At 42.6% G+C, this 25,804-nt stretch overlaps 1 protein-coding gene across 1 annotated transcript; it reads left to right on the top strand.

The window, feature by feature from the left end:
* Nucleotides 1-25,572, top strand: CDCP1 (CUB domain containing protein 1). The gene is made up of 9 exons (XM_015620228.3): nucleotides 1-127; nucleotides 12,533-12,736; nucleotides 14,032-14,388; nucleotides 15,701-16,069; nucleotides 18,267-18,494; nucleotides 19,076-19,456; nucleotides 19,779-20,144; nucleotides 21,373-21,454; nucleotides 22,636-25,572. Exons 1-9 carry the CDS (start codon nucleotides 52-54, stop codon nucleotides 23,090-23,092), a joined length of 2,520 nt encoding a protein of 839 aa, XP_015475714.1. The 5' UTR covers nucleotides 1-51; the 3' UTR covers nucleotides 23,093-25,572.
* Nucleotides 25,573-25,804: the final 232 nt, after the last annotated feature.

Here is a 25,804-nt window from a genome sequence, read left to right as displayed (position 1 = left end):
CGGCGGCGGAGGGGACCCGCGCCCGCCTCGGCGCCGGGCCCATGCGGGGAGATGGCGGTGGGCCGGGCGCTGGCCGCGCTCCTGGCCGCGCTCCTGGCCGCCTCGGCGCAGCTGCTCCCGAAGGAAGGTAGGGACAGGGACAAGGACAGAGACAGGGATAGGGACGGGCCGGCTCCCCCCACCCTCGGTTCGGCTGACCCTACCCCCGGCTCGATCCCCCATCAGCCCCAGACGGGCCCCAGCTGCCCATGCCCTGCCCGCCGCCCCTCAGGGCTGCCCGCGCCGGCGGGAGCCGCCCGGGGCGCGGCTGAGCCCGCACCCGGCTTGAGGTGGCGGCACCGCCAGTGACTCTGCCTTATCCTCGTGTGCTGCTGCTGATTTAATAACTATTAGTTATTTGAAAGGGGCGGGGGTGGTGGGATAGAATCGCATTCGTAATGGTTGTGCGGTGGGACGTTTCGGCGCTTCTAGTCAGAACGCATCCTTGTCTTTCTCTTTGAAAATACTAACAGGAAAAATGATTTGATCTTTACATCCTCACATGCTGGAGTATTGATTATGCAAGTAACTTCCCAAAGTTCTTTTTCCCGGACTCCAGAGGAGCAGCTGAATTCTCTGTAAAGAGCTCCTTGGACTGTATTCTGTGTGGGACCGTGCTGTTGCCCGAGTTTTTCAGCAGAGAATATTATTTATATAGAGCAATGGGTGAACCGTAGATACAGGGAAATGGAATGGCTTATATGGCCAGCTGAGTCAGATGGTCTAATGCTCACTACCAGTTCTGAATCTCTTGAAATTCCTGGATGCTTGTTGAAATCCCATGTATCTAACCCTATATGCAACCCTAAAAGAATTTCAGTTATGAACACAGGGACAGTGTGTGGTGTTTTCCTCAATTTCCAAAGCTACTTAGTTGCAAAAAAATGCCCATCCTCAAGTCTAAACAGTCTCTTTAACTGCTATCAGTAGTCCTTTTAAAGGCTCTTGAAGTCCTTATGTACAAAATAACTGGTGAATTATTTGAAGTGACTGTAAATTACCTAAAGAGTCTGATGTGAAATTGATGCCTTTTTAATATTTCTATTACCTTTAACTGCACTGGTTCTGCTGAAGTGGAGTTCAGGCCATTGTTATCATAAACAATACACACAAAACGTTTCCTTTGAAATTGGGCAGCCCTGAGGTTCAAATTTCAAGCTGTGTAGTCTTTTAAATAAAATATTTGCATTTAATGTATTGCCTCTGAGTTGAGTGAATAACAGCAATTTGCCTCTCTAAGCCTCTTCAAAATTAAAAGAAAGGATATAATGCTGTTTAATAATTGTGTTTTGTTTTCAAAGGAAACAAGTATTTAAGACTCTAGATGGATCAGTACTAGAAGCAGAGGAGGTAGACTGTCCAAGGATCTTAGCTTAATCTAGAGGAACGTGGGAGAAAGAGCTTCCCAACCTCTGGCCTTGCCCTTTATCAAATCCTGAAGTTGCTCTTCAGAGCAAAGTTAGTAACAGTGAAATCGCACGAAACACCACTGACAGACCCAGTGGTTTGTTACCACTGATGGTGGCCCCTCTTCCTACCTCCTTCAGTCCCTTGCTTTCCAGCTGCAGGCTTCTGCCCGCTGGGCTGTCTCCTGCACAAGCACCACCACTCCTGTGTGCCAGGAGTCATCCTCTGTCATCCTCTCAAACTCTCTTAACACGGTGCCTTCCTCCTCTTTGAGACCCCCCCAGTCCCACAAAAGAAGAGGTGACTGGGTCTCGGCTAGCCTGGCAGCATGGGTTGGCAGACTGAAGGTTGTGATGGTGAGCGGGACATGAGGCTAAGGAGAATGGTGCCTTCCCAGGTGTGTTGGCACGTGAGATCTCATGTGCCCTTCTTTCCAGTGGGAGCTGCTGTTATTGCACAACTAAATCTTCTGGAACGTTTCCCTGAGCAAAGGTTTGTCCCGAAAGCCCAAGACAGCTCAGATTAAGATTTTCCTCTGCACACCTATGTAGTTTGTAATTTTCAAGGAGTTCCTGTTGCGCTGGTGCTGACGTTGGTACTGGCTCTGCTGTTGCTGTGTTTTGGTTGCCTCCCTTTCCTTGGTTGCAGCTTTCTCCCTTTCAGCAAGGCCGGGTTTAGGCTGGGTGTGCACGTGGGGTATGTGTGAGGCACACGTGGCTCTTTGTGGGGAGTGGCGATGCTCTGCTGGGACAGTTACAAATTTTGGTGTGCCTGTCTCTAAAGCTGTCTCTTTGTCATCCTTTCTGAAGTTCTTTGTCCTCTCACCCCTCTGCTCCACCATTTCCCAGCAGTGTTCCTGCAGGAAGGTGTAGGTCGAGCGTGGCTGGTCACGTTGTCCTCAGAGGAACTTGAGCATTTTCTTGAGATGCAGCTTTATGCCTAAAGTTATTTATCACATGAAAGATTGGTTCCAACTTATAGCTGGAAAACTACAGAAAGAACTGTTTGTTCTGCTGGCTCTGCATGAACATGGGAGTGTGAATGGAGTATTGCCTATCTGACCTTTGAAAATATATTTTCCAACTAAAAATGAGTTTCTTTGAGGCACTAATAATGAAGTTAATCAGACATCTATGCTGTCTATGAAACATAAATGTTTCAGGTTTAGAGTATCCTTATGATTGTGATAAAATCTGCATATGCATTCTGGGCTTTGTCTTTAAAATGTCTTTGTTATAATATGTGAATTTAGAGATAGTGCCGTGTTGATTCTTGTTTTACCCTCCAGTTATCTTTTTCTTGGCAACTGACTGATTTGACTCACACGTCAGTCCTAACATGTAAAGCTGCTTCATTTAATAAAATAAAAACCCCCAAGCTGCTAGCAGGGTCATTCTTCTGCTCTGACAGAATATAAATAATAGCCCTCTTAGTTCTCCTCTGAAAGTCAGTGGAAACTGGATTATTTCCATTCTGAATCATCCATTCTGAATGAATTTGTTCATTCAATTGAGACCTCTCCATTTAAGACTACAACCGACGTACATGTGTTGCAAGTTTTTTGGGTTTTTTTGTTTGCCTCATGCCATTATCAGTCTAGAGTGCTAACTTTTTACCCTCTAGCAACTAATGTGTTTATAGTAAATTTTTTATTTGTGTCTCAACTGTGTCTCAGTTCTGGTACTAGTACCTTAAATTCTCCACCAGATAATACCCTTTTTAATTTTTTTTAATTTTTTTATTTTATTTCTTTTTTTCTTTTCATAATTCCAGAACTTTGAGTTGTTTATTTCTAAGAGGTGAGCCTTGCCTGTGCCTGTTTTTCATTAGTCTATAAGTCTGATGGGAAGTGAGTGTGTGAGGTGGTGGAAAGTGAAAAGATTTGAGAACTGATAGACTGAGCTGAATTTATTTTCCATAGCAGCACAAATAATCACCAATTTGAGTGCCTCCCCGCTAGAGATCCTCAGTAAGGTTGTTGTCTCTGGAGCTGTGTGAATGAAGTTTCTCCAAGAGCTGTACTCTTGGTCCTGGGCTTACTCATACACAAAACTGGAAGCAGCAACACATAGCAGCCACTTGGCTACAAAGTGGCCCAGGAGAGAAGAAAAGGGATGTGATGAGCCAGCTCCTGGGCCAGGCTCCTTAGGTGGCTGGCGTCTTTTTCATGCCTGGGGTTGTCATTTGATGTGGTGGCTCATCAGCCAAAAAATAATTAGGGGAAAGCATGCTGAAAATGATTATTTCTTGGCACTGATTCAAGGCAAAGGACTAGTCAAGGGAAAAACAAGGTGAGAGGATTGAAGGCTGATGAATCTCATATCCAGAGTACCACCGTGGGCCTGTGACATGAAGTAATTTGTTAACTAGGAGGTAGTCCTCCTCTTATTTTTATTACAATTCTGTGTGTTGTCCTTCTATACTGCAGCGAGAGTTTCTAGAGAGAAATCAGGGCTTGCTCAATGAAATAAGGGAAGAACCTTTCCCCAGCATGATATCAGATATCATTTGGGTCAGTTGTGCTCAGGCTTATTAATTGCTTATATGAATTATCTTATCTACAAATAAGGTTGGAATAGAAAAAAAAAAGTAGGAGAAAAAGTACTGAAAAATAATATGACTTCTTGAAATATGTAATAGCAGCAGCAGTGTTTTCACAAATAAATGTTGCTTGGGTTCAGTTTATTAATGTAGCCCTTATCACCCAGCCTAATTGATATTTATACCAGCATATGTTAAATGCAAAGCTTTGTGATCCATAGCTGCCAAATCCTCAGTCTTAGGCAGAGGCTGAATAACTTTGCACTTAGTGCATTCCAGAAATTTTTCAAATTGGAAACAGCGTGAGGAACCATCCTCTGCTGAGAGTAAAGTCAAGATACTTTTGGTTTTACCTGTGTTGACTAAAGCTATGGGTGACAGGGGCATGGCGTGTTTGCAGATTAGTGTAGGTGGTGGCTGAATAGCTCCTTTCTTCACCAGTTTCTCTGTATTCTCATTTGGCCCCAGTCTCATTTGTTTTTGTAATTTCTGATGGCAAACCACAACCTTCTTCAGGTCCTGGGCAGGAGAGCAATGAATGTGTGTGGAGTTGTACCCCTCCTTGTTGTGGCTGTGGTGGGATCAGCGGTGGTGCTGGTTATTCCTGGGGCTGTGGGGGAAGCTGGGTGCTGCTCACCACTGCCACGAGTGGAATGTGCCTCTGAGCTGAGCTGACCAGTACTTCTCTTACAGCAGTAAAGTACTCCTGCTCTCTTCTGGGTGCTCCTCGAAGCTCTGCCTTTGGATATTTTCTGGTCTTGGTGTCCTTGCAAAAGCTCTTAGAAAGACTCAGCTGCAGCAAGGCATGTATTAGCTAGAGGATATGGGGAAAATAGCCTTGGATGCCAGTTTTGATCTAAATGAACTCTTTTTTGGACTACTCTTGCAAGCTTCTGTTAAAATATTTTTTAAAATCTGCACCTTTAATAATTTCTGTAATTTATAAACCATTGCCCAGCTGGGGAAAGACTAAAGATGATACCACTTTAACAAAGCACTTACAGCAGTTTCTGGGACAGCATCCAGCTCACTGATGCTGCTCAGGTGTCTCCATCAAACCTCAGCTCTGGAAAGGACAACACACCCACTGCAGCAGGGGTTGGCTTGTTGGAACCAAACCATTAACCAGTTCCTGAAGAGCAGTTGCTGACTTTTGGTGCTTTCTTAGTAGGATTCAGCCAATAGAGCTGGGTCACCATCCCTTGATTTGTAAACTTCTCGAATCTCTTGCAGATGTTACCATACAGTTGCTTCTTGCGTCACATCTGCTTGTGCCACCAGGGTGTGAAGGAAAGGATGTGGGCTGGGCTGCACTTATAAATTATTGGCTGCTGGCTTTTGTGTCAGAGCAACATCTTGAGTTTCTGTATGGGCTGCTGAGGTGAGGGTTTGCTGCCTGCAGCTGGGCCTGCCTGATGTGGATAGTATTGATGGAACATCCTGGAAGACTTTCAGGAAGACCTTCAGATGAAGAATTGTGCTATAGTGTCTAGTAGAAATGCATTTCAAGTATGTTAATAAGATCTGGTCTGCTTATGAGTGCCTGAGCTGCCATTGCTGTGGAAAAAGTGATTTTTTTATTTTATTTTTTTTTAAATCTGTCTCCTGTACAGGACATCTCTGCCTGTTCTGTTGGACACCTTTTAACAAACATCCACTAGGGTGCCATGGGGCAGCCTGCTTTGAGCTGTGCCTTTGGATTTCTTGGGGGATAGAATGTGGTTAAGTGATGTCAGATCAAACTCTTATTTTGGAAGGTAGGATAATGCTGGCATTTTGGACATGGCCCTGGATTTTTTGAGCACCTGGCTGTGAGACAGAGAGATCAAGCTTTGAGGAGTGGAAAGAGATGATCTGGAGCTCCTCAGAAGTGAGAAACTAAGAGCTGATGGCAGGATGTTTGGCATGGGAGGGATCCCTGATTGCGAAATGTGCTTTTACACCTTTGTGAACCAGAGCCAAGACTGAAGAGCTGCTCAGACATGCTCTGAGATGTTGTCCTCTTGCTGGCTTATATCAAGGTAGGGATAAAAACTATGCAAGCAAACACCCCTTTGATCAAGGGAGGCTCCTGCAGGGACCTGTGTGGTGTCAACGTTCCTCGAGCCAGCGTGACACTTTCTCCTCAAGCTGTGCAAACCCACGTGTTAAACATTTTATAGATTGTATGCTGGTGGTCAGCTCATAGACAGTGTTTGCTGACATCTCACCTCTACAGAAGGAACAGCACTTCATATCTGTAAAATAATTAGGAAAAGGCAGCTGAGAGTCAACAGTGTTTCTTTCCCACTTGCAGTGAAAAAAGCTGCTTTTAAAAATCTACACGAGATATGTGTTTTAATTATCTTCCAAAAGGGTTCTAGAGAAAGCAATGTAAGTACAGAAATGTATAGTTGTTGGGGTTTTTTTATCAGTTATTTTCAGTCTGGAGGTACTTTATTCATGTTAGGCATTACAAATTAACATCTTTTGAGTGAGCAACCTTATTGGTCTGGGGTGATGACAGATCTCTGGTGAGCTGTGCTGACATGGCTTGTAACATCACTATGCCAGAAATGTCTACCCTTCCTCCCTGATGAGGAGGGAAATTCTTGATATCTCACCTGCTTTGCATCCCCATCCTGGCTATCAGTTCAAACAATCAGTGAAGATCAGGGTGCTATTCTGTGATGGCTGAGGAATGGGTATTCTCCCCCACGTGCCCCCTCCTGAGGTGTGGTTTCCATGGCATAACAGCATTTGGCAGCATCTGTCTCTTAAGAGTTTACAAGCTCTGCCGATTTTATCACTGTAATTTTCTGGGTGATTCCCTGAAAGTAATCCTTTCACAAAATGTGGACCTCACATCCCAGACAAGTGTGGTGGTGGAAGACAGGTCCAAATAGGGGAGATAATCATGTAATGTAGAGGGTAGTTTACAATTAAATTAGGAAGGGTTGGCTCTATGTTGTGATAGTACCTGTGATCTCTCTTTGGCTGCTCACAGCACTGTTCAGGAGGTGAGAGGAGTCCAAACAGTGTATGGGGCCCTGACTAACTTTGCTAAGGGCTTGAAGACTGTGAAGGCAGTCACATGGATTACATTACAAGTGAGACTGGAGGGGTGGATGATACTTGGGCAATTGGGTGCTGCAGTTGAACTGGAGCGCTGGACTCAGGTTGTCAAAGATGTTAGTAAGACAGGTGCAAAACAACTGAGTTGGCAAAGCAGGGAGATGTCTACTCTTTCAAATATTCCTCGATGTGTTTTGGCCAATTTGAGTGAACTATGGAGGGAATTGTGTTGGAGGTGATGAGCTACCACACTGAGTTGCTGTGTTATACCCCTGGCATCCCACCCTCTTGCCATGAATTTTGCAGCAGATTATGCATAGAGGAATAACCTCAGTGGGCTCTGAGTGTGCCTGCAGGTCAGCATCCCTGCAAGGGGTCAGAAGAGGCAGTGAGCTTTCAGGAAAGCCTGCCAAGCTGTAGAGGCAAACAGCATCCCTGTGCTATCCTTGTCCCGAGCTGGTGGCACTGTACACTGCAGGGAATGAGCCTGCTCTCTGGAGAGGCGTGTTGGTTGTGTGGGTTCAGATCCCCCTGGGGCAGAACAGGGGTTTAGGTACAGGTATTTCATAATCAAGCAAGTTGCTGCTGCTCGTCTTGCGCAGCAGCCCAGCTCCTCCAGCTCATGAATGGTGCCTGAGTCAGCCCCATCCAACTGGGTTTCGGTAAAAAAGGCTGTCATAGAACAAGCCTGTGATTTGACCGGAATGAGCAAACCAACAGCTTTTGTACATAGTTCTGGGATAAATGAACATCTGGGATTTCCTTGGATGTTTTGTTTTCTTGGTGTGTCTGGGGCTTTTTTGATTGCTTTAATCCATCCAGTCAAGTCGTGTAGAACAATCCATAGATCCTTATGGGTAAATTACTGCAATAAAATGCAGCTGTCAAGCCAAAACTAGTTGGACTCTGTTCTAGCTCCTGCTTTGTGTAGCAAGGCACTTTACATAGCCATAAAAATTGCTGTTCTGCCAAGTCCTTTGCTTGTGTTTACGTACACATGCTCCGTGTGAGTGCTACTGCCCTGACTATTAGCCAGCTGCCTTCTACACTGCTCTCCCTCTTGTACAGGAAAAATGTTCTTTTGACATTTATATATACATGTTAAAATTACTATGAGATTGTCAGATGCAAACACAGTAAATAAATTTAGGCTCAACATTCTGGAATGATTGAACTTGTTTTATACTATGCAGTTGACTTCTAACCCCAGTGGGAGAGCTCTGAGCACTAACATAGAAGTTTGGAAATATCATACTGTTAAGGAAAAGCTGTGCAGAGAGGGACATTACTCTAGTGCTAGAGGGCTGCTGTGATGGGACAACTCTCATGAAGGCATGTTCTGAAATGAAGAGCAGTAGAAAAATCCAGTTGTGGAAGGGAGGGTTTGGTTGAGATTAGGGCAGTTGATGAGATTTCCAAGGGAGGCTGCAAAACTGTAACTGCTCACAGGAAAAAAGAATAGGATGAGATCAGCTGTCTGCATCAGCTATGAAACAGCTCAGCACTGGAGGCTTTACCTCTAACATTTTCTACCTGAAAGATTTCATTGTTGTATAGACAGAGATGAGATCCAGCCTGGCAATGCTTCCTCATGTTGATTTGGATATCCTGTGTGTCATCCCTATGCAGCAGCAATAAGGCATGGAAATTGCTTCTTTTCAAGAAACGTGTCCAGTTACTGGTAATCCTAATGAAGAGGCATGCAGTGGGAGTCAGAGACAAAGACAGATTAGTGTGAGTCACAAGGAGACTCACTTGTGTTTATAAAAACTCTCCAATAAAGGTGGTCTTTAAGTAGTCTCTTTATCATACTGCTCATGTGTGGCTGTAGTTTGGGGAGTTTTAGCCATTTCTTCATTTATTTTTAGTGACTTTGGGATCACTGCATATACTTCCCACCTGATTCTTTTATTCTACTTTTCCCATTAGATTTGATAGTCTAATGCAGCTTAGAACATCCCTAGAAGCTGGCTGCTGTTGGCATTACAGCACCACGCTCTGATTTCTTGGCCAAAATTATTATCTGTGGGTTTTCATCTGTGCAAGCTGTTTATGCACTGAAAGTGCATGTTCTCATGTGGGCTTCTAGCAGGCAATTTTTCTGGCCTAATTTGGTGTCTGCATCCTTCTTGCTTACTGCTGTGATGATACATTGATCATTGAAAACATTTCTGTGATTTTGGGCAGGTCCTGTTTAGGAAAGCTGAGGAATGGAATAAGTCTATGCTGAAAAACAATATTTAGCTGACGAATTATTATATGGTCATGAAGTCATCAAGAGGAGGGGGAAAGAGGGAAAAAAAGCCCAGGCAGAAGAATTTGAGTCTCTCAAGGGCTGGGGCAGGAGATACTTTGTTTTGACCCTTGTAGGAATGCTTTGCACATTTCAAAATGTGAAAAATTTCTGGTTTTCGGTTTTTACTCAGTGTGTGTATTTGTTTGATTTAAAACTAGTCACGTGCTTAAGGCTATGCTTAAACTTAATCCTTATGACTAAAAATTAGAGCCATGTGCCAGCATGTGGTATAGGAGAGCTGGCTGTTGGTGGTCCTGGTGTCTGTCCTGCCAGGTTGGCCATATGGCTGTGCTGTCCCAGGGATGGGGACAGGAACAGTGATAACTGTTTGACCAGAGAGTTAGAAACAGACTTTTCAGTAATACTTCTAAACTTATGAGTACTACAATTACCGTATGCAAGAAAAAAATGTCTTTTGTCTGTAGTTATTAATTATTTGATTTGTGCTATTAACATTTCATATCTGGATGACTTAAACATCAGAAAAATTATGACCAACATGGTCAAAGGTATTTTGTGCACTAAGTGTTGTAAATAAAAACAAGAGAACCCAAAAACAATCCAGAGGTATGGGAAATAGAGCTCAGGGCTAGGTTGGAAATGGTTGTTTCATTTTCTCTTCAGGAGACTGCTTCCTCCTGGAGAATGAGGAAGAGCAGCACTGACTGCTTGCTTGGCTTTATTCTCTTCTTTTCCCCACCCCATGGACATTGCCCCTGCGATTGTCCCCTGTGTGCTTGGAAGGTCATTGTGCAGGCAATTCCCAGGCTACACCATCGTCTTTTTTACTTCCTCGGGAAAATCCATACTGAAAACCTCTGCAAAAGCATTTCTAAGGCAGAAACACAGATGTAAGGTGTGCGAGCCATTGGAAGAGGTAGGAGGATTCTCAGGTCTGAGAGCTGTCCTGTCACTTAAAAGCTGTAGGAAAGTTACTCAGTGACCAGGTACTCACTGATGGTATTCGAGGTTTGGTAAACTTGTGGTTAAAAATATATGCTTCAGTTTGCATGCCTTGTGATGGTTGAGATTTTAATTTAAAACCTTTGATCCTGGAAGCAAATAAGTAAGGCAGTTTCAAGGACTTGTTAAGTCTTTTGACTCCAAGATTGTGTAGAAAAGCTAGAAAGGCTGCAGAAAGGCTCAAGAGCAGCAAAACTCAGATAAACACAATGATGGGGGCATGTCTTTTAGTACTCTATTCTGCCCTACTCCCCTTAGCAGTGGGATTTTTGATGCCTGGCATTGGCAAACCTGGAGCCGCAGTGTTTCCGGTGGCAGGGACCGACCACACTGACTGCTCAGTTCCCAGGGCTCTTGCAAAGCATTGCAGTGAAAGTCAGGCCCTGCAAAACCATGGGATTCCTTTAAAAATTAGGAAGTTTTTAAACGTCTTTTCAGTAGAACAGATGGATTTTGTGTGAAATGGAGTCACTAATGCAATAAGCTGCTTTCAGCAGCTGCAATGACTGAAGTTTTGAGCTGGGTGGGTATGTTTGTTGAGGGTCTCTGGTGTGCTCATAGGCCATTAGAGGGTCCTGCCAATCAAGGGTTCCCAAGGTGTGTTCAGCCCTGGTTCCCACAACCCCACCAGGTGAGCCCCTGCATGTCTGGGCTCTGACCAGCATCCTTATCACCCCTGCACCAGCAGCAGCTGTTGTGGACCAAACTGGAGCTCAAGGGATGCTGAGCAGTTGGACAGAGCCTGGGGCATTGTGCAGGTGTGTGTGAGCCAGCTGTTCTCCTACACCTTCCTGGCTGCTGCCTGGTAATTGGAATGGCTTCAGGGACTCCCTCAGGGTGCTGCTCTGCTGGGTTTGCCAGCTTGTAAATCTTTTTTCATTGAGGTTAATGAACATGAGGATTCCCAGCCTGGCATATGGGCACAGCTTTGTCATGCAGCCCTGTGTGATGTCCCACTCAAGGCAGAGATGTTTTTGAACAGAACTTGGGGTACCTTTATTTCTAGATCTCTTATTATCTTACTATTTTTTATATGCATGATTATTTTCTCTTATACACTAAAAGCACAAGTGCTATAGACCCTGTGATTCTATCTTCCATACACTTAAATAAGAAATGGAGAATAATGAAAACAAGTAGCAGAAAACTTACTGTCTGTCCTGTCCTCAAATTTTCACCTGGGGCTGGGGTATGGTTGACTTCACTGCAAACTCAACTTATTTCAGCTAGGGCTGGCCTCATTATTTGCTAAGCATGCAACTGAAGTTTAATAATAGTCATCTTGAATGTCTAGTCAGTACTCTCTGGTGCCTTATATTGTGTGTATATTTTTAGAAGACAATCAGGTTTGAGTCATTTTTTTGATAAACTGCTACTCATAAAATAAAGGATTATTCAACAAGCAGTTTATTCAGTGCCTCCAGTATTTCCTGTGAGAGCTGCTCCTGCATCTGGCAGTACTTGAAGATAGGTTGAAATCTGTGAAGTGTTTCCCAAAAGCTGTGAATAAGTGATGGTTGTGTCAGAGATGGAGAGGAGGTATCCAAGCACATGCAGTATGTTTCAGGCCACAGATGCCTTCTGTGCTGGTGGGGGGCACTGCACAGGCATCCTGTGCAAACAAAGCACCTTCAGGGAATGAGTTGTGAAGGGTGGAGAGGGTGGGAGAAGGCCATGACTGCACCTAAAAATATCTGTTGGTACGTGCTTCTGGTATTGCTGGAATACCTCGTCTGGCCTGCAGTAATTGTAGAGGTATACCCAGCAAGTCATCTGTTACCATTGTCTGTGGTTAAAGTTGAAGCTAGTTTTTTTGTTTGGCTGCTGAATAAACTTCGTGAATTGAGTCGTGACTTGATGGGTGCCTGCAGAAATGAAGCAGGCTGTGTGATAACAAATTGAAAACAAAAATCAGGGGAACAAAAATTTGACAGGAATAGCTGAACTACTTTTTAAATGTGAAATAAATGACACTGGTGAGGGTAAACTGGAGCAGAACTGATTCTGCACAAATTCCTTGTATACCTCTCCTGGGCACATGTAGCAAGCATATTTTTATGTTGTTTGTGCTGGAAGGGGGGAGGCATTTTCTATTGGTACAACGCCAGAGGCTCCTGAGAATGTGGATGCTAATATACCTTTGGACACTGTGGGGCTGTGTGGAGAGCCTGGTGTTATTCATATGTGCTAATAACAAAACACCTCTGTTCTATGTATTTTTTTCTTTCTTAGCTTCATTTACAATCTTTCTTCATAAAGAGGACAATACCACAGTTACGATTAAACTGGGACCCAGTCTTTCACCAAGCTGTCGAATCCGCATGAAATATGTCATCATGTCTGAACTCAAGATAAAACCTGGGGATAATGTGACTTTTACCTTTACCTGTAGTACTCCAGAGAAGTATTTCATCATGGAAATTAAGAAAAATATTGGTAAGATACAAATTTTTAATTTTTCTGCAGTGGTAGTTTTCCTCCAGTAAAACCATGTGCTTTTTTTTTTTTTTTCTACTGCTGTATTAAGGTATCTGCCATAATCTTAGGTAAGAAGAAATCTTTGAGCACTGATAAATAACCTTGAATGACTGCTGCTGCTATGCAGGCTGAAGTCTGTGTTGCAGCTGGCAGAATTAATGTCGACTTGGATGTGCTGGAAACAGCTAGAAGGCAGTTTGCTGCATCAATTCCTTGCTGCCTTTCCTTTTCCCACAGTTCATAAATCCATCAAAGAATCTTTTTGTTCCTGTCAAAAGCCTCTGAACACTTATAATAATCTATTATATATTTGATGAACAGCTTGGTTGTGTCTATAAGGACAGCAGAAACACTGAAGACCTGCACATGTTTCTTTATCTTTAATGAATGTTATTCAAGTCAAGAAACTGTAAATTCAGAAGTGTAACTAAAGCTTCTTCGGCTTTGAATGTTATCCCTGTTGTGTGTACTCTTTAATGGCATGGACACGTGCCACTTCTCAACTAGATCCCAAACTTCATTGGGTATTCAGTCTTTAGTAACATCTTCATTATTTTTGGGGTGATGTTCAAGGATAATTCTCTTCATCTTTTGGAACTTTATTCATATTATTCATGCAGATAGTAACACTTACTGTATCTCATATATTTGCAAGGCACACTTGTGATATTTCTTCTTTTAAGTTGAAGCCTAGACATGGATTAAAGTATACTTATTTTGAGTGTCAATCAGTTGTTTGGATTTTTCAAATAAAAGTGTTCTGAGTTCCCCCCAGAATCCTGCAGTGGCAGTTGTTGTTCATCTGGGCACCAATGGAACAAAAATACAGTTCATGTCAAGCAATAAAAAATTTAAAGATGAATGATCTGCCAGGAGCTCTCTGGGTGACATGGGTTAAAATGGATTCTCTAGATCTGTGATTTCCAGCTCTCTTGACACTGCATTTCTCCCTTTTGTCCATTCAGACACTTCCCTATTCACTAAATACCTTCTAAATTCTTCAGCAAACAAGGTGGAATACTAGGGACAATGAATCCCTTCTGTTAGTCAGCCTGACTAAAGCAGGTTTATCCTGTCTATTCTATGGGCTGGGAGTCCTGTTTGGAGACAACCTGTGACCGGGTTACAGGAGTGTCTTTTAGTGCAATGCAGTCTAAAAAAGGTGGTAATAGCAAGGAAGGGGAAGTATCAAACTCCCCATTTAAAGGAATGCTTTCCAGAGTGTATCACAGCTCTTCTCTCTCTGCATTTAGACTGTGTGTCAGGCCCATGCCCCTACGGAGATGTTCATCTTTACCCACCGGGGTTACCTCGCCTTAACAGGACTTACATCTGGGACGTGCAGGCAAGTACAAAAGCTGGACTTGAACTAAAATTTTCTACCCCATGGCTAAGACAGATTGAACCAGGAGAGATGTGCTCAGACTCCATTAGCTACAACATCAACAGCAGTGTTGATAAGGCCACGGTCAACATTGGCACCTTCTGCAGGAATGGCTCCGTGTCTCGCATCAAGCTGCTGGGAGGAGTTGTCATGTCCCTGCACCTCCCGTGGCACTCGCTTCTCATCGCCTCAGGCTTCAACATAGCCAACAGGGCTTCCATAAAACGTGAGTACAGAGTAGTGCAACTGCCTCCTGCAGATTGCAGCAGAATCTGTTTCAACCTTTCTTCACGGCTAACCTTCCAGTTTTGGTGCTGCTATCCCTAACTCCCTTCCACTTCATCTTTTCTGGAAACTAATTTTGTGTGATTTTTTGTTTGGTTAGTTGGTGGTCTTCTGGAGTCAAAGTATCCTAGTTTGGTTGACTGTTAGTTATGGAAACTGTTCTGTTGCTGGTTCTGGTGTACATTAATAATTCCAAATCTCTTTAAACTTCCTATAGCTTAAACATACCTGTTTTCTTGTTTTTATGCATTCTGCTGGGTGAGACTAGGTAGCATAATTAGAATGAGCCAGAGAGTATTTTGCTGGTTGCAGTGTGTAGCTTGGCTTGTTTATTTTTAAAAAAAAAGTTTCTTTAACTTCTGGAGCCTCAAACCAATGCCTTTCTTCAGGAGTGGAGTGTGGGAAAAGGTGAAACAATGCCTGGAACGCTCAGGAGGCTGCATAAATACATTTATCTGTTACAACCTGCACAGTAACACAAACTGTTGTGTGATAATCTTCCCGAAATTCCTGGAATATTATACAGCAATCAGTGGGTTACTTTGTGATCTCATGACAAATCTTGCTCTGTACTTGAATTCTAGTGTTGTTGCTATCAGTTATAAAAGAAACCTGGTCCAAGTCTGAGCATCTAGAACATGAGTGGTTTGTAATTCCTGGCACTCCTCACAGCTGCACATCATCACTGGAGTCCTAGAGTGGGACCATAATCTCTGTGTACCAGCTTCACACTGCCAAGAGTCATCCAAGGATGAAGTGTCTTACACAGCCTGCAGAGCTCACATTTGTGCTTTATTATACCTATTTGAGGCTCTTTGCTGGTGTGCTTTTGTTAAATTTAGGAGGCTTTTGTGAAGAGAGCTCCATGCTGCTATAAAAGCTTGCATTTTTTCTTTCCCAAAACCCAGTGAAGCAGAAGCAGTTACCAGGTTGCGTGTTTGCTCTTGCAAAGCCAAATGTAGAAGCAGGAATTAAGATCTTGCCTTTGCCAATAATAAAGGCTTGTCTGTCCGTGTGCTTGAAACTGCTAAACTGAAAATGCAGTATTAATACATTCCTTATCTTTTCTGTAATTGAAGACTTAAGAATCAACTCAAGTATATGTTTTAGCCTGAGAATTTTGTAATAGCCTAACCTGTAGTTGGAGTGGGTGATCTCACTGTCAAAATAAAGCCTCTGCTTCTGGGGCGCTAGAAGTGTGTCTTCAGTAACTGGAACTTGTTTTATATGTTGTGATTCCTTCCCTGTTTCAGGGTTATGCATCATTGAATCCATTTTGAAGGGGGAGTCTTCAATCACCCTGATGTCCCCTAACTACCCCCTGGGCTTTCCAGAAGACGAGCTCATGACGTGGCAGTTTGTGATTCCTCCCAACCTGAGAGCAAGCGTGTTCTTCCACAACTACAGCCTGTCCAACTGTGAAAGGAAGGAGGAGAGGGTGGAGTACTACATCCCTGGCTCCCCCAGCAACCCGGAGGTGTTCAAGCTGAGTGACAGCCAGCCTGCCAATATTGCTGGCAGTTTCAACATGTCCCTGCAGGGCTGTGATCAGGATGCCCAGAACCCGGGCGTTCTTCGCCTGCTCTTCCAAGTCGTTATTCAGCACCCACAGGTTGATGAGAGTAAGTACCTGCCTTCCCCTTTTGTTGCTTTTGCTTATACATGTCTGGACTGAGCACTGCAAGGAAGAGAAATACACTTTTTTTTTGTTATTTTCCTTGAACTTTGGTCCCTCTATGAGTTTAAGAAGGTTGCCAAGCAACGCTGAGGCATGTTTTACTGCCTGGGGTACCATTGGCCACCAGTACAGCACAGTGAGCAGCAATGCTGAAATTTGCAATTTGCAATGGAGTATTTAGTGCTGCTGTGTTTTTTACACCATAACTTATAAATGGAGACTCCTTTCCCTTTCCAGCACCTCAATCATATAATTGAAAAATGCCTTTTACAGTTTTGCTTTCAGACATGAACTTTACGTTTTAAAGATCATTCTTAAAGCACGAACCCAGTTTTTTGTTCCCTACGTGAGCAGTTGTGCTTAACAAGGTGAAACCCACTGTCACAGTAGGTAGCAAGATCTGTGGCATTAACTGGTAAAATGAGAGATGTAAAATTGTCTCTGTATTGCTAATGGCATCAATATGCATCTTCCCTTCCTTTTTTCCTTTTGAGTTTTATTTTGCTTCCTAACGGAGGTTGAACATCAACAAGTGTGAAGAAGTCACATTAAACACAAATGTTGTCAGTAAGATATTCCACTAATAATATCCCCCACATATTTTGATGGTCTTTACAACTCTTTCTTTACATTGTGGAAATAATTTTTTTGTTGTTTTCTAGCCCCAAATTCAGATTTGTTTAGCACAATGACTTGTAATACCAGAGCATTTCTCTAAAAACAAAAGCCAAGGGCCTGTCTAGGTAATGAGCCATGGAGTTAGTGATTTAGCCTCTGACTTTGCAGCTCTGACCTCTGTTCAAGGTGGAAGTTAACAATCAAGGTGCACTCACTGCAGGCGGAGGAAAGTCCACATTTGACTGCCACTGTGTCAGGACCTACTTAAAGGCTTTCTAAGTAATTTCAGAGAGAATAAGGTTTGAATGGTTTGTGCCCTGAAGTCACATGTCCAGAAAGGATCTGTTGCATCTCACAGTTACAATTCTTTGTTCTTTGTCTGTCTAACCTAGCTTCATTTTTGAACAGAAAATCCTCACAGAATTGTTGTTAATAAAATCACGTTTGCTTACATTTATTGTGTGTTGCATCTTGGAAGCTAGACAGAATGAAAACATTGTATTCAGTTAATCAGCTTTATCTCCCTTCTTCTTTGGAAAGCAAAAACAATTTTAATATATTTATGGCCAGTAGACAAGACAATAATCACATAAAAAATTAAAAACAGGTTGTCATTCCATGAATGAAATGCAAGTAATAAACCACTTGGATTTAAGAGACAACAGTGGTTTCTCTAGGGATTTTATAGGATTTCATGATTGATTTTGTAGTTATGTAAGTTCCATCAAAGATTCAAATGCAGCCCTCAGGTTGCCATCTGCAACACTGCTCTTATTAAAAATGCATTGGTATCTGCATATTCTCAAAGCTTCCCAAACATTTGGGTATTCCACAGCTGTCTGTGGTGCTTGTCATTAAGTAAGAAGAAAATACAGCTCTTTCCAGTCACAATAATTTAACTTTTCCTTTGTTTAGCTGCTGTAGGAATAAACATTCTGAAAAATGATGACCTTGTTCTGGGAGTCCTAGGTTACGTGCTTGGTTTTGCCAATGACTTGGATAACTCCATTTGACCACTTGCCTTTTTGTCTGCCTGATTTCCCACACAGGAGAAAGCTATTTTATTCACCCTTTTTGTATGACTTTGAGATCCATAGCGAAAGCTAAAACCAGAAAATGAAGAGTAGTAATAGAGTATGTGTGTGTATGTGTGTATACAGGTACACTATTTTCCCCTTCTGTCCTTGGTAGAGTCATTGAATGGTTTGGAAAGAACCTTAAAGATCATCCAGTTCCAAATGGATGTCCTGCCATGGGTAGGGACACTTCCACCAGGCCAGCTGGCTTTCTTTGACGTCAGAGAGGCACCTTATTAACAGCACCAGGATGATGCATGGATCCAAAATATATCTTTGCACATGACAGTCAGTCTTTATAAACTATGCTTGCATTTTTTTTCTCTTCCCATTTTCTCCTTCCAGATGTTCCAAGTGCTCATATAATGGGGTGAGAAGAGGTGAAGGAAGTTCTGCTTCACATTGTGCTTCTTGCTTGTAAATGCTCTGGGGTGTTTTACATTGCAGATGTCACCCACTTGGTCGACCTGAGCAAGGAGAAGAACATGACTGTGAAAATACACTTGGAAGGATGGCCCAGCCAGAGCCCCCTCATGTCTGAACCCATATGCCTGATCTGCAAGGATCCTCGCACCTGTGACCGTGTCGTGACTTTAACCTCTGGTGCTGTCTATAGGATCTCCTTTCTGTGCAAGGACTTGTCCCGGCTGAGGATCACGGCTGAAAAAGGCATAGGTACAACAAAAGTAGCTTAATGCTACTTTTCATGTTCTATTTCCTATTCCTTCGGGAATGATTTTGCATGTTTTTCCCCAGGGGTCAGCCAAACCTGCTCCCTTGTTTTGGCTTTAAATGGGTTGAGGTTGGAAACCAGGTGTTGGCCAGCTGGGAGAGGGGTGCAGTGGATCTGGAGGTGACCTATTCAGTACATCATTCTGCCTTTAAGAATAGAAACCATGTAGCTATTCCTAGAAGGGAAGAGATAGAAGTCACCTAAGTCATTGCAAATTATGGGATTATTTAGATTATTTAAAGTATCCATACCTTGACTAGTCTGCAGCAGAGTCCCTGTCATCAGGTCTGTCTCGAGTGAGGGCCTTTGAGTATGTTTCTATTTGTTTCTTTGGTGTCCTGCACCTGTTAAGGAAAGCTCTTGAAATATAAACAGTACACATTTGGATAAAGGTTACTAAGAAAGGATATTTCCTTAGGCAGATGCTTATCTGGGTCTGTAATGCAAACCTGCTAGTACTCTGTGTGTGCCCAGGTATTTCCTCTGCAAGAAATACCCAACTCCTGGGATTTTGTTTTTGTAGGCTGTATGGATATTCGTTGGTGTCAGAGGAAGATCTATTCCCTTTCAGTGCCCAAGGTTATTACCCGATTGCCAATCCGACTGCATATGTTCATTTGGAAGCTCTTGGCTACTGATCTGATCAATGTAGAAATTACATCTCCGTCCTTGAAACTTCAGCAGCACGTCCAAGGGCAGAGGTGCAACACAAGCTACAGTTACAGCATCGTTAGTGCCACCCCAGAGACGGAGCTGAATGTTGGTGTATTCTGTCCTGGTGGATCTATTGAAAAGATTCAGATGAGGAATAATATCACCATATCCTTAAAAACATTTGGTAAAGGATCCATCAATGAATCTGTCCCTCAGGATCTGAAAATGTCTTTTGTGCCACATATTAAAGGTAAGGTAGTAGATTTTATACTACTTTGTTGGACAGGGATAGATCTCTCAATAGGCTTATTAAAGCACATATGGATAAACAGAAATGTAGAGTTCAATCCTTTAGCAATGGCTCTAGGACTAGACTCTAGAATCAGCCTTTATCTGAGCCAGTGACGTGGCTTATTTTGGGAAGAGAGAAGGAGCTTTGTATTCCAGGTAGTGGATAGTTGATTGTGGTAAATCCTGCAGGTATGTCTGTGTTCATTGTGATAACGCTGATGTGGGAAAGGACAGTAATTATCAAGACTTAAGTTTTTTTTTCTTCTTTCACTTTGCTACAGATGAGTGCACATTCACCGTGAGTCCAAATCCAAAATCTAAAGTTTACTTGGAGACTCCCAATTGGCTTCATGGTTTACCTCCTTATGTTTCCATATCCTGGTTCATCATTGTGCCCGACAAGCAAACTGCCCGCCTGGGCTTCTCCAAGGACCGCATGGGCATTGCCTGTGAGACGGGCCGTGCCTTTGTCAACATAAAGGAAGAGGCTCTGGGAGCAGAGGAGATCGTGCGCCGCGAGGACGAGCTCCTGCCCCAGCCCCGAATTATGCACCACAACTTCTGGGTGAACGTCTCCAACTGTAAACCTGTGGATAAGACACAGCTGGTCTTGCAGTTCTGGGTGACTTTGGCTGACAAGCAGATAGGTGAGTCCTGTAAGGTTGTGGTGGTTTGTTTTCTGCTTGTTTCCTTGCTTTCCTTTGGGGTAACCGTAATGGATGATGGTCCTCCTTGGATGTAGGCAGTTTGTGAGATTCCTGCCTTTGGCAAAGTCTGTCCCTCAAAAACTTCTGAGAGTTTCAGCTGGGTATTTATAGGAGCTTGGGAGGAAGGAGGGGTTTTAATGTGGTGTGGTTTTTTGGGGTGTGGGAAGAGTCGTTCTGGGTTTTCTTTCACTGATGCAAAAAATTCCAAGGATCAGGGGTAGTAAGACTAGATTTCATTTTAAAAAAAAAAATTAATTTAGGTTTTTTAATTGGAGGTAACAGACAGAATGTATAATAAGATCAAGTGATGTTTTTCCCTTCCAGGGTCACAGACCTGGTGAACAACTTGGGACTTGATTATGCAAACTTATTCATCAAAGTAGTCCTCACTTCATGTTAGCAGTTCAATTAGTCTCAGTGTTCACATGAGCAAGAAATCGTCCCTAGGACAGGTCTGACCATTTAATGGAGATTGGGCCCTGACTGCTAGCAGCAAATTTTGCATTCTTGTTCTCTTTCATCCCCCTGAAACATAAACAGTTTTTAAAAAACAGATGAGGGGGCATTTTTAGGGTAGGCTTTGCTTATGTAAATTTGCTTCACATTTGCAATTTCTAATTTTTTAATATTCTTTTTCTTTTTTAAAAAAATCTATACTTCTTTTAAAGCATGCAGCAATTTTCTTTGCTCATGTGTGGACTTTCCTAATCAATTTTATGACTCCTAGAAAACCCCAGGTCAACACAACCTGTGTATTTCAGAGGAAAGTATGGTTTTGAGGGGAAGCTGTGGAAATGCTGCTGTTTCTTCTTTTGAGTCCTTCTCTGTTTCTTTCTATGCTTTTATCTCTTCCTTGCCTGTTCAGTCAGAGATGTGTGAGGTGCTGTGGGTAAGTTTAGCAGCACATGAGCTGTATCAAAAACTTTTGGAGGTGGGTGGATTGGTTGGGTTTTTTGGTTGTGTTCCACTGCCAATAGCAGGAGTTTGTTACTTCTTGGTCTCCAGTCTCTTGGAAATGGCCTGTGGCAAGCATGGCTTAGGAACTGCTGCTCTGCCAGCAGCTGTTCTGCTTAGAAGCTTTTGAAGGGGTTCAAATCCAGACAGATTTTGGGAGAAAGCTGGGTGTTCCTTCTTTTGCTCAGTGTCTTTGTTCCTTGTCTGTTTGCAGACCTTGGAATCATACTTGCAGTGGTGGCTGGGGCTGGAGTTCTCACAGCCATTGGACTGACTGTGTACTGTGTTAAGAAAAAGTAAGTTCATAATTCAGCTTGTAACTTTGCAGTTCAAGAAGGCATTTTGGGAGAGCTGCTTGGCCTTCTGTTTCATGTGTTGATACCCTTTGAACCAGGGTCTAAGGCATGAGGAAGGCATGGTGGAAGTAGCGTGATCCTGGGAATGCTTCTTTACTCTAAATTGAGTAACTTCAAGAGCAGAGCAGCATTCCTGGAGTTACATTACTTCAACCTGCAGACCACTGCTTACCTTGGCCTTAAGTGCAGGCTTTTGGGTGTACTGTAAGTCAGGTGTTGGTTGGACCTCCTCAGCAGTCCCTGCAACCTGCAATCCCAATGAATGTGGCTGTTGTATGCATGACTCCGCTGGAGTCTTTGTTCAAACAAAGTGAACTCGGGCAGATTAAGAGAGCTTTCTTTCATCTGCACAGCCTCCAGCAACTTCTGCAGTTTGCACATCAAGTGGGAGCAATTTTCTGTGAGATGAGCCCTTGGGGAGGGAAGTGGGTTGTGCAAAGCTTACATGCATGGCATTACTCATACGAGCAGAGTCTGGAGTCACTGATAGCCTGGGCTTTCTGATACATGTATGCTCAGTGCTGTCAAGGTGGCTGGGTCCTGCAGCTGTAGAGCTGGAATGAATTTATGCAACATGGTGACTCGTGCACTTAGGAGCACATTTTCCTGCCACACAGGAAAGACTTTACAAATACAGACTTAAAAGTCTTCAGCCTTTGTTCTTTCCATTTTAGGGACAGTCACTCAGGAAAGCATATTTAAGAAAAATTCATTTGACTTCCATTTTGACCCATTATCTTGTCTTCAGTAACACAGCCTTGTTTTTGTGAGGACCTAATGGTCTCTGGGTCTTATTAATGCCAGTGGATATTGTGGGACTTGGTACAGTGCACACCCCAGTGCTCCCCAGGGCCTGGGAGACCATTGGAGTTCATCTTGCAAACTTCAGGGTCGGCAGAGCAGCAGTGGGTAACCCAAGAGTGTGAAGTTGTTTTCTGCTCTGTTAAAAAAGAATGTCCATTCTCAAGAGTAATTTCTCCCAAAATTGAAAGTAAAGCCTTTAATCTAGGTAGGCTGCCTGACACTCTGGTTGGGATGAATGAACAGAAGCTGTTGTTATTGAGTTCCAACACACCAGATGTGTTGTTCTTGACCTGTTAACAATTTCATCTCTGTAACAGGAAGAAGAAAACCCAGAATCCCATGGTGGGAGTGTACAATGCTAATGTGAATACCCAGATGCCTGGAAAAAAAGGCTTTTTCAGAAAAGGGAGGCAAAACAATGAGTCTCATGTCTATGCAGTTATTGATGATGCTGTGGTCTATGGACACTTGCTGAAGGAGTCCAATGGCTCAGTTGCTCCAGAAGTCGATGTGTACCGGCCTTTTGATGGACCCTTCTTGCCACCTAGCTTGCCACCTTCTCCACCTCCATTCTCCTTCAGAAAAGACAGTAAACGCTCTTCTAACATCGAGGAGGAACGTCCACCCCTGACGGACACAGACCAAGACACTTACACATTTGCTCATCAGAAATCAGGGCAGTCAGAGGACAGTGGAGATGCAAATAAAAAGGGTAAAGGAGATACAAGTGTGCCCTTGCTGGAAAGTAAGGAAATGGGTGGTTTAGTGGAGTAATTTTATGCCAGGTATAGCAGTTTCCTGTGGAAACACAGGTATAAGGACAGTGGCCTAGGAGAAAAACATACTGAAGACGAATGTTATTTTTAAATATGTTTTTTATGTTGTTTTGTTTCATGTGTGTGTTCTCAGTTGTTTTTTGTCCTTTTTATTTTTTTTTAACTTCAGCTGTTGATAGCTTTCAGTTTTAAAGTGAACACCTGGCAAACTCAATACCAGTCAGGACTCTCCAGGACTGGTTGTGAAACAGGTGCCAAAGGTGGGCTTCTGCTTTGTACTATAAGGGCATCAGGAAAGTTAATTCCTAGCCACCAGCTTAAAACTGGCCACTGCTAGTGGGGGAGAGTCTTCTGTCCAGTATTTCTTCCTCTCACAAGCCATTATTTGTCTGAGTGTTGGTTGATGACTCCTAGAAAAAGCAAACTGCATCACTATCTCAAGGCATCTTCAGGTTGCACACGTCCAGCTGATCTGCTAATATCTGACCAAAGGTGGGGCCACCGTCCTTTCCATCACTTGCAGCTTGAGAGTGCATCAGATTTAGCATGCCATTGGCTATGTGAGTGTAGTGAAAGACCATGTATGCTGCCTGGAAGAGTTCTGTGCCTGTATATCAGTGTCATCACTTGAGCTTGGGCTCTTCTCCTTCAGAAGATAAGTTATGGGTTTTCTCTGATTTTTTACTGATATTTTTATGCTTGGATTGCACCATGTGAGCTTACACCAAAGACTAGTTTATTTGCTCTTTGACAAAAACAGTTTCAGAAGTCTAAACCATTGTGGTTCTGTTCAGGTGCCTGTGATATTCACATTTTACTAATACCTTGCACTTTTGGTTCAAATGAGAGTAAGAATTCAGTAAAGAAATAATGATGTAGTCATTTAGCTGTTTACCAGTGCTTTTAACTTCACCTGTTACTAAGGTTTAAAATACAGGGTAAAGAAAATTTTTTACAGCATCTGGTGTCTCTGAAATGCAAATATTGAATCCATAAGAAAAGCCTATACGTTCTAATATTTTTTTCCTGGTGTATCAGTCTGAATTTAGCAACCATGTTATGATGTTAGAGACAGTTCTTGACTTCTGGCAGAATTTAAAAATCAGTTGTCTACCTGCCCCTGAAAGGTATCTCTTGAAATCAGGTCTCATTTTAAGTGCTGTAGTTAGCATGCCCCCCTCAGTTTCTGTGCCTGTGACAACACGAGGGCCAGGTTCCTTGTGGGAATGAAGTTGCCTTTTATATACAAACATCTGTTGCATCTGTGCAGTTTACTGAGGGTGTTTGTAATTCTGTGTGCAGCACTGGACTCAACGACTGGAGAATTTCTCTCCAAATGCCTTACCATGACTGTTTCTGGCCTAGTGATACTGAGATGTGACATGAAACTTTTAGACAAGTATTGCATGCAATGATGCTAAACATATATTTAAAATTAAAATGCCTTTATTAGAAACTTTACTGTTTACATTAAGTAAAAATGTGGATTTCTTCCTGTGTTAACTATGCTGGCATTGCTCACTGACTGTTTGGTCAAGTGTGTGTATTTAACAGTGTGTTAATACTGCTTGGACCACTACACAATTCAGTATAAAGTCACACCTGACACAGTTTTCTGTAGCGTGTATCAAAACATGTGCCAGGTAAAAGTGCCTTTAATTGTTTCAGGTATCTTCCTGCTCATTTTTAATAATTTTAATACAGAAATGCGTATTCCTAGATCTCTGGCAACTCACTGGGATCACATATTTCAAAGTGTACTGGGTCATTTTGATGTAATTTGAGAAGATAAAAAGATTTCTGCAATATCCGTTTTTCTCAGGTAACTGAATTGCCAAAAACATTTTTTATCAGAGTAGTCCAGTTGTGCACTTGTCTGGTCAATGTTCCTCACTTCTGTTTTATTGAATAGTCTGTAAAAGAAATTCATGGTTTTCTCATCCCTCTAGCTCAACTTCTGCAGTTCCTTAGATGAAATTTTTAGTTCATGTTCCTTGTAACCAACATGGAGGAGACATAATGAAGATTGGGGTTTTGTTCACAACCTCTTGTTCATTGAGAATATGATTCTTGTTGACTGATACTTTTATGTGTTCTGTCTTAACTCAGCTTTTCAAGTGGCAATATAAACCTTAGTTTACAGATGTCCCCAGTCTGAGGTTGACTTTCACTGTGCTTATTTGGCGTGTTTAAACAAAGTGTTCAGGCACAGATTTCAGTTTGCTTTACATTAAGAGAAAGTTGTGACTTAATTTTTTTTTTTTAAATATAAATAAATAATAATGCTACTGCCAACTGGTGTAATTAATGTATTTCCTTTTTGTCTGTGTGTGTGTGTGTGAACTCAGGCATAAGTATTTTGATTTGAGTATTTTGTCTGCCTGTTGGTAAGCTATGCCATTGCCCTGGACAATAGAAAGGGGTTTCTAGGAAATATTGTTTCCTGTGATAATAAACTGCTCTCTTTGCATGCCCTTATTCTTGTGTAGCCAGTGATATGCTGTTAATGACTGTTTTTAAAGGCATGTGTTCAGATCACTGAGGAGAAGGGTTGTAAAATATTTGTAGATTTCATATGAAAATAAACAGTTCAGCGGCTTCTCAGTAGGGTCAAGATATTTGTAATTTATTCATGCCCAGCTGACACATACAATTGAATTCAAAATTCATTTCTTTTCAGGGATAATAGCATATTTTGTGAACAGTCCTT

The sequence above is a fragment of the Parus major genome, chromosome 2 (assembly GCF_001522545.3).
Source record: "Parus major isolate Abel chromosome 2, Parus_major1.1, whole genome shotgun sequence".
NCBI lineage: Eukaryota > Metazoa > Chordata > Aves > Passeriformes > Paridae > Parus > Parus major.
This window is presented reverse-complemented; position numbering and strand designations above follow the sequence as displayed.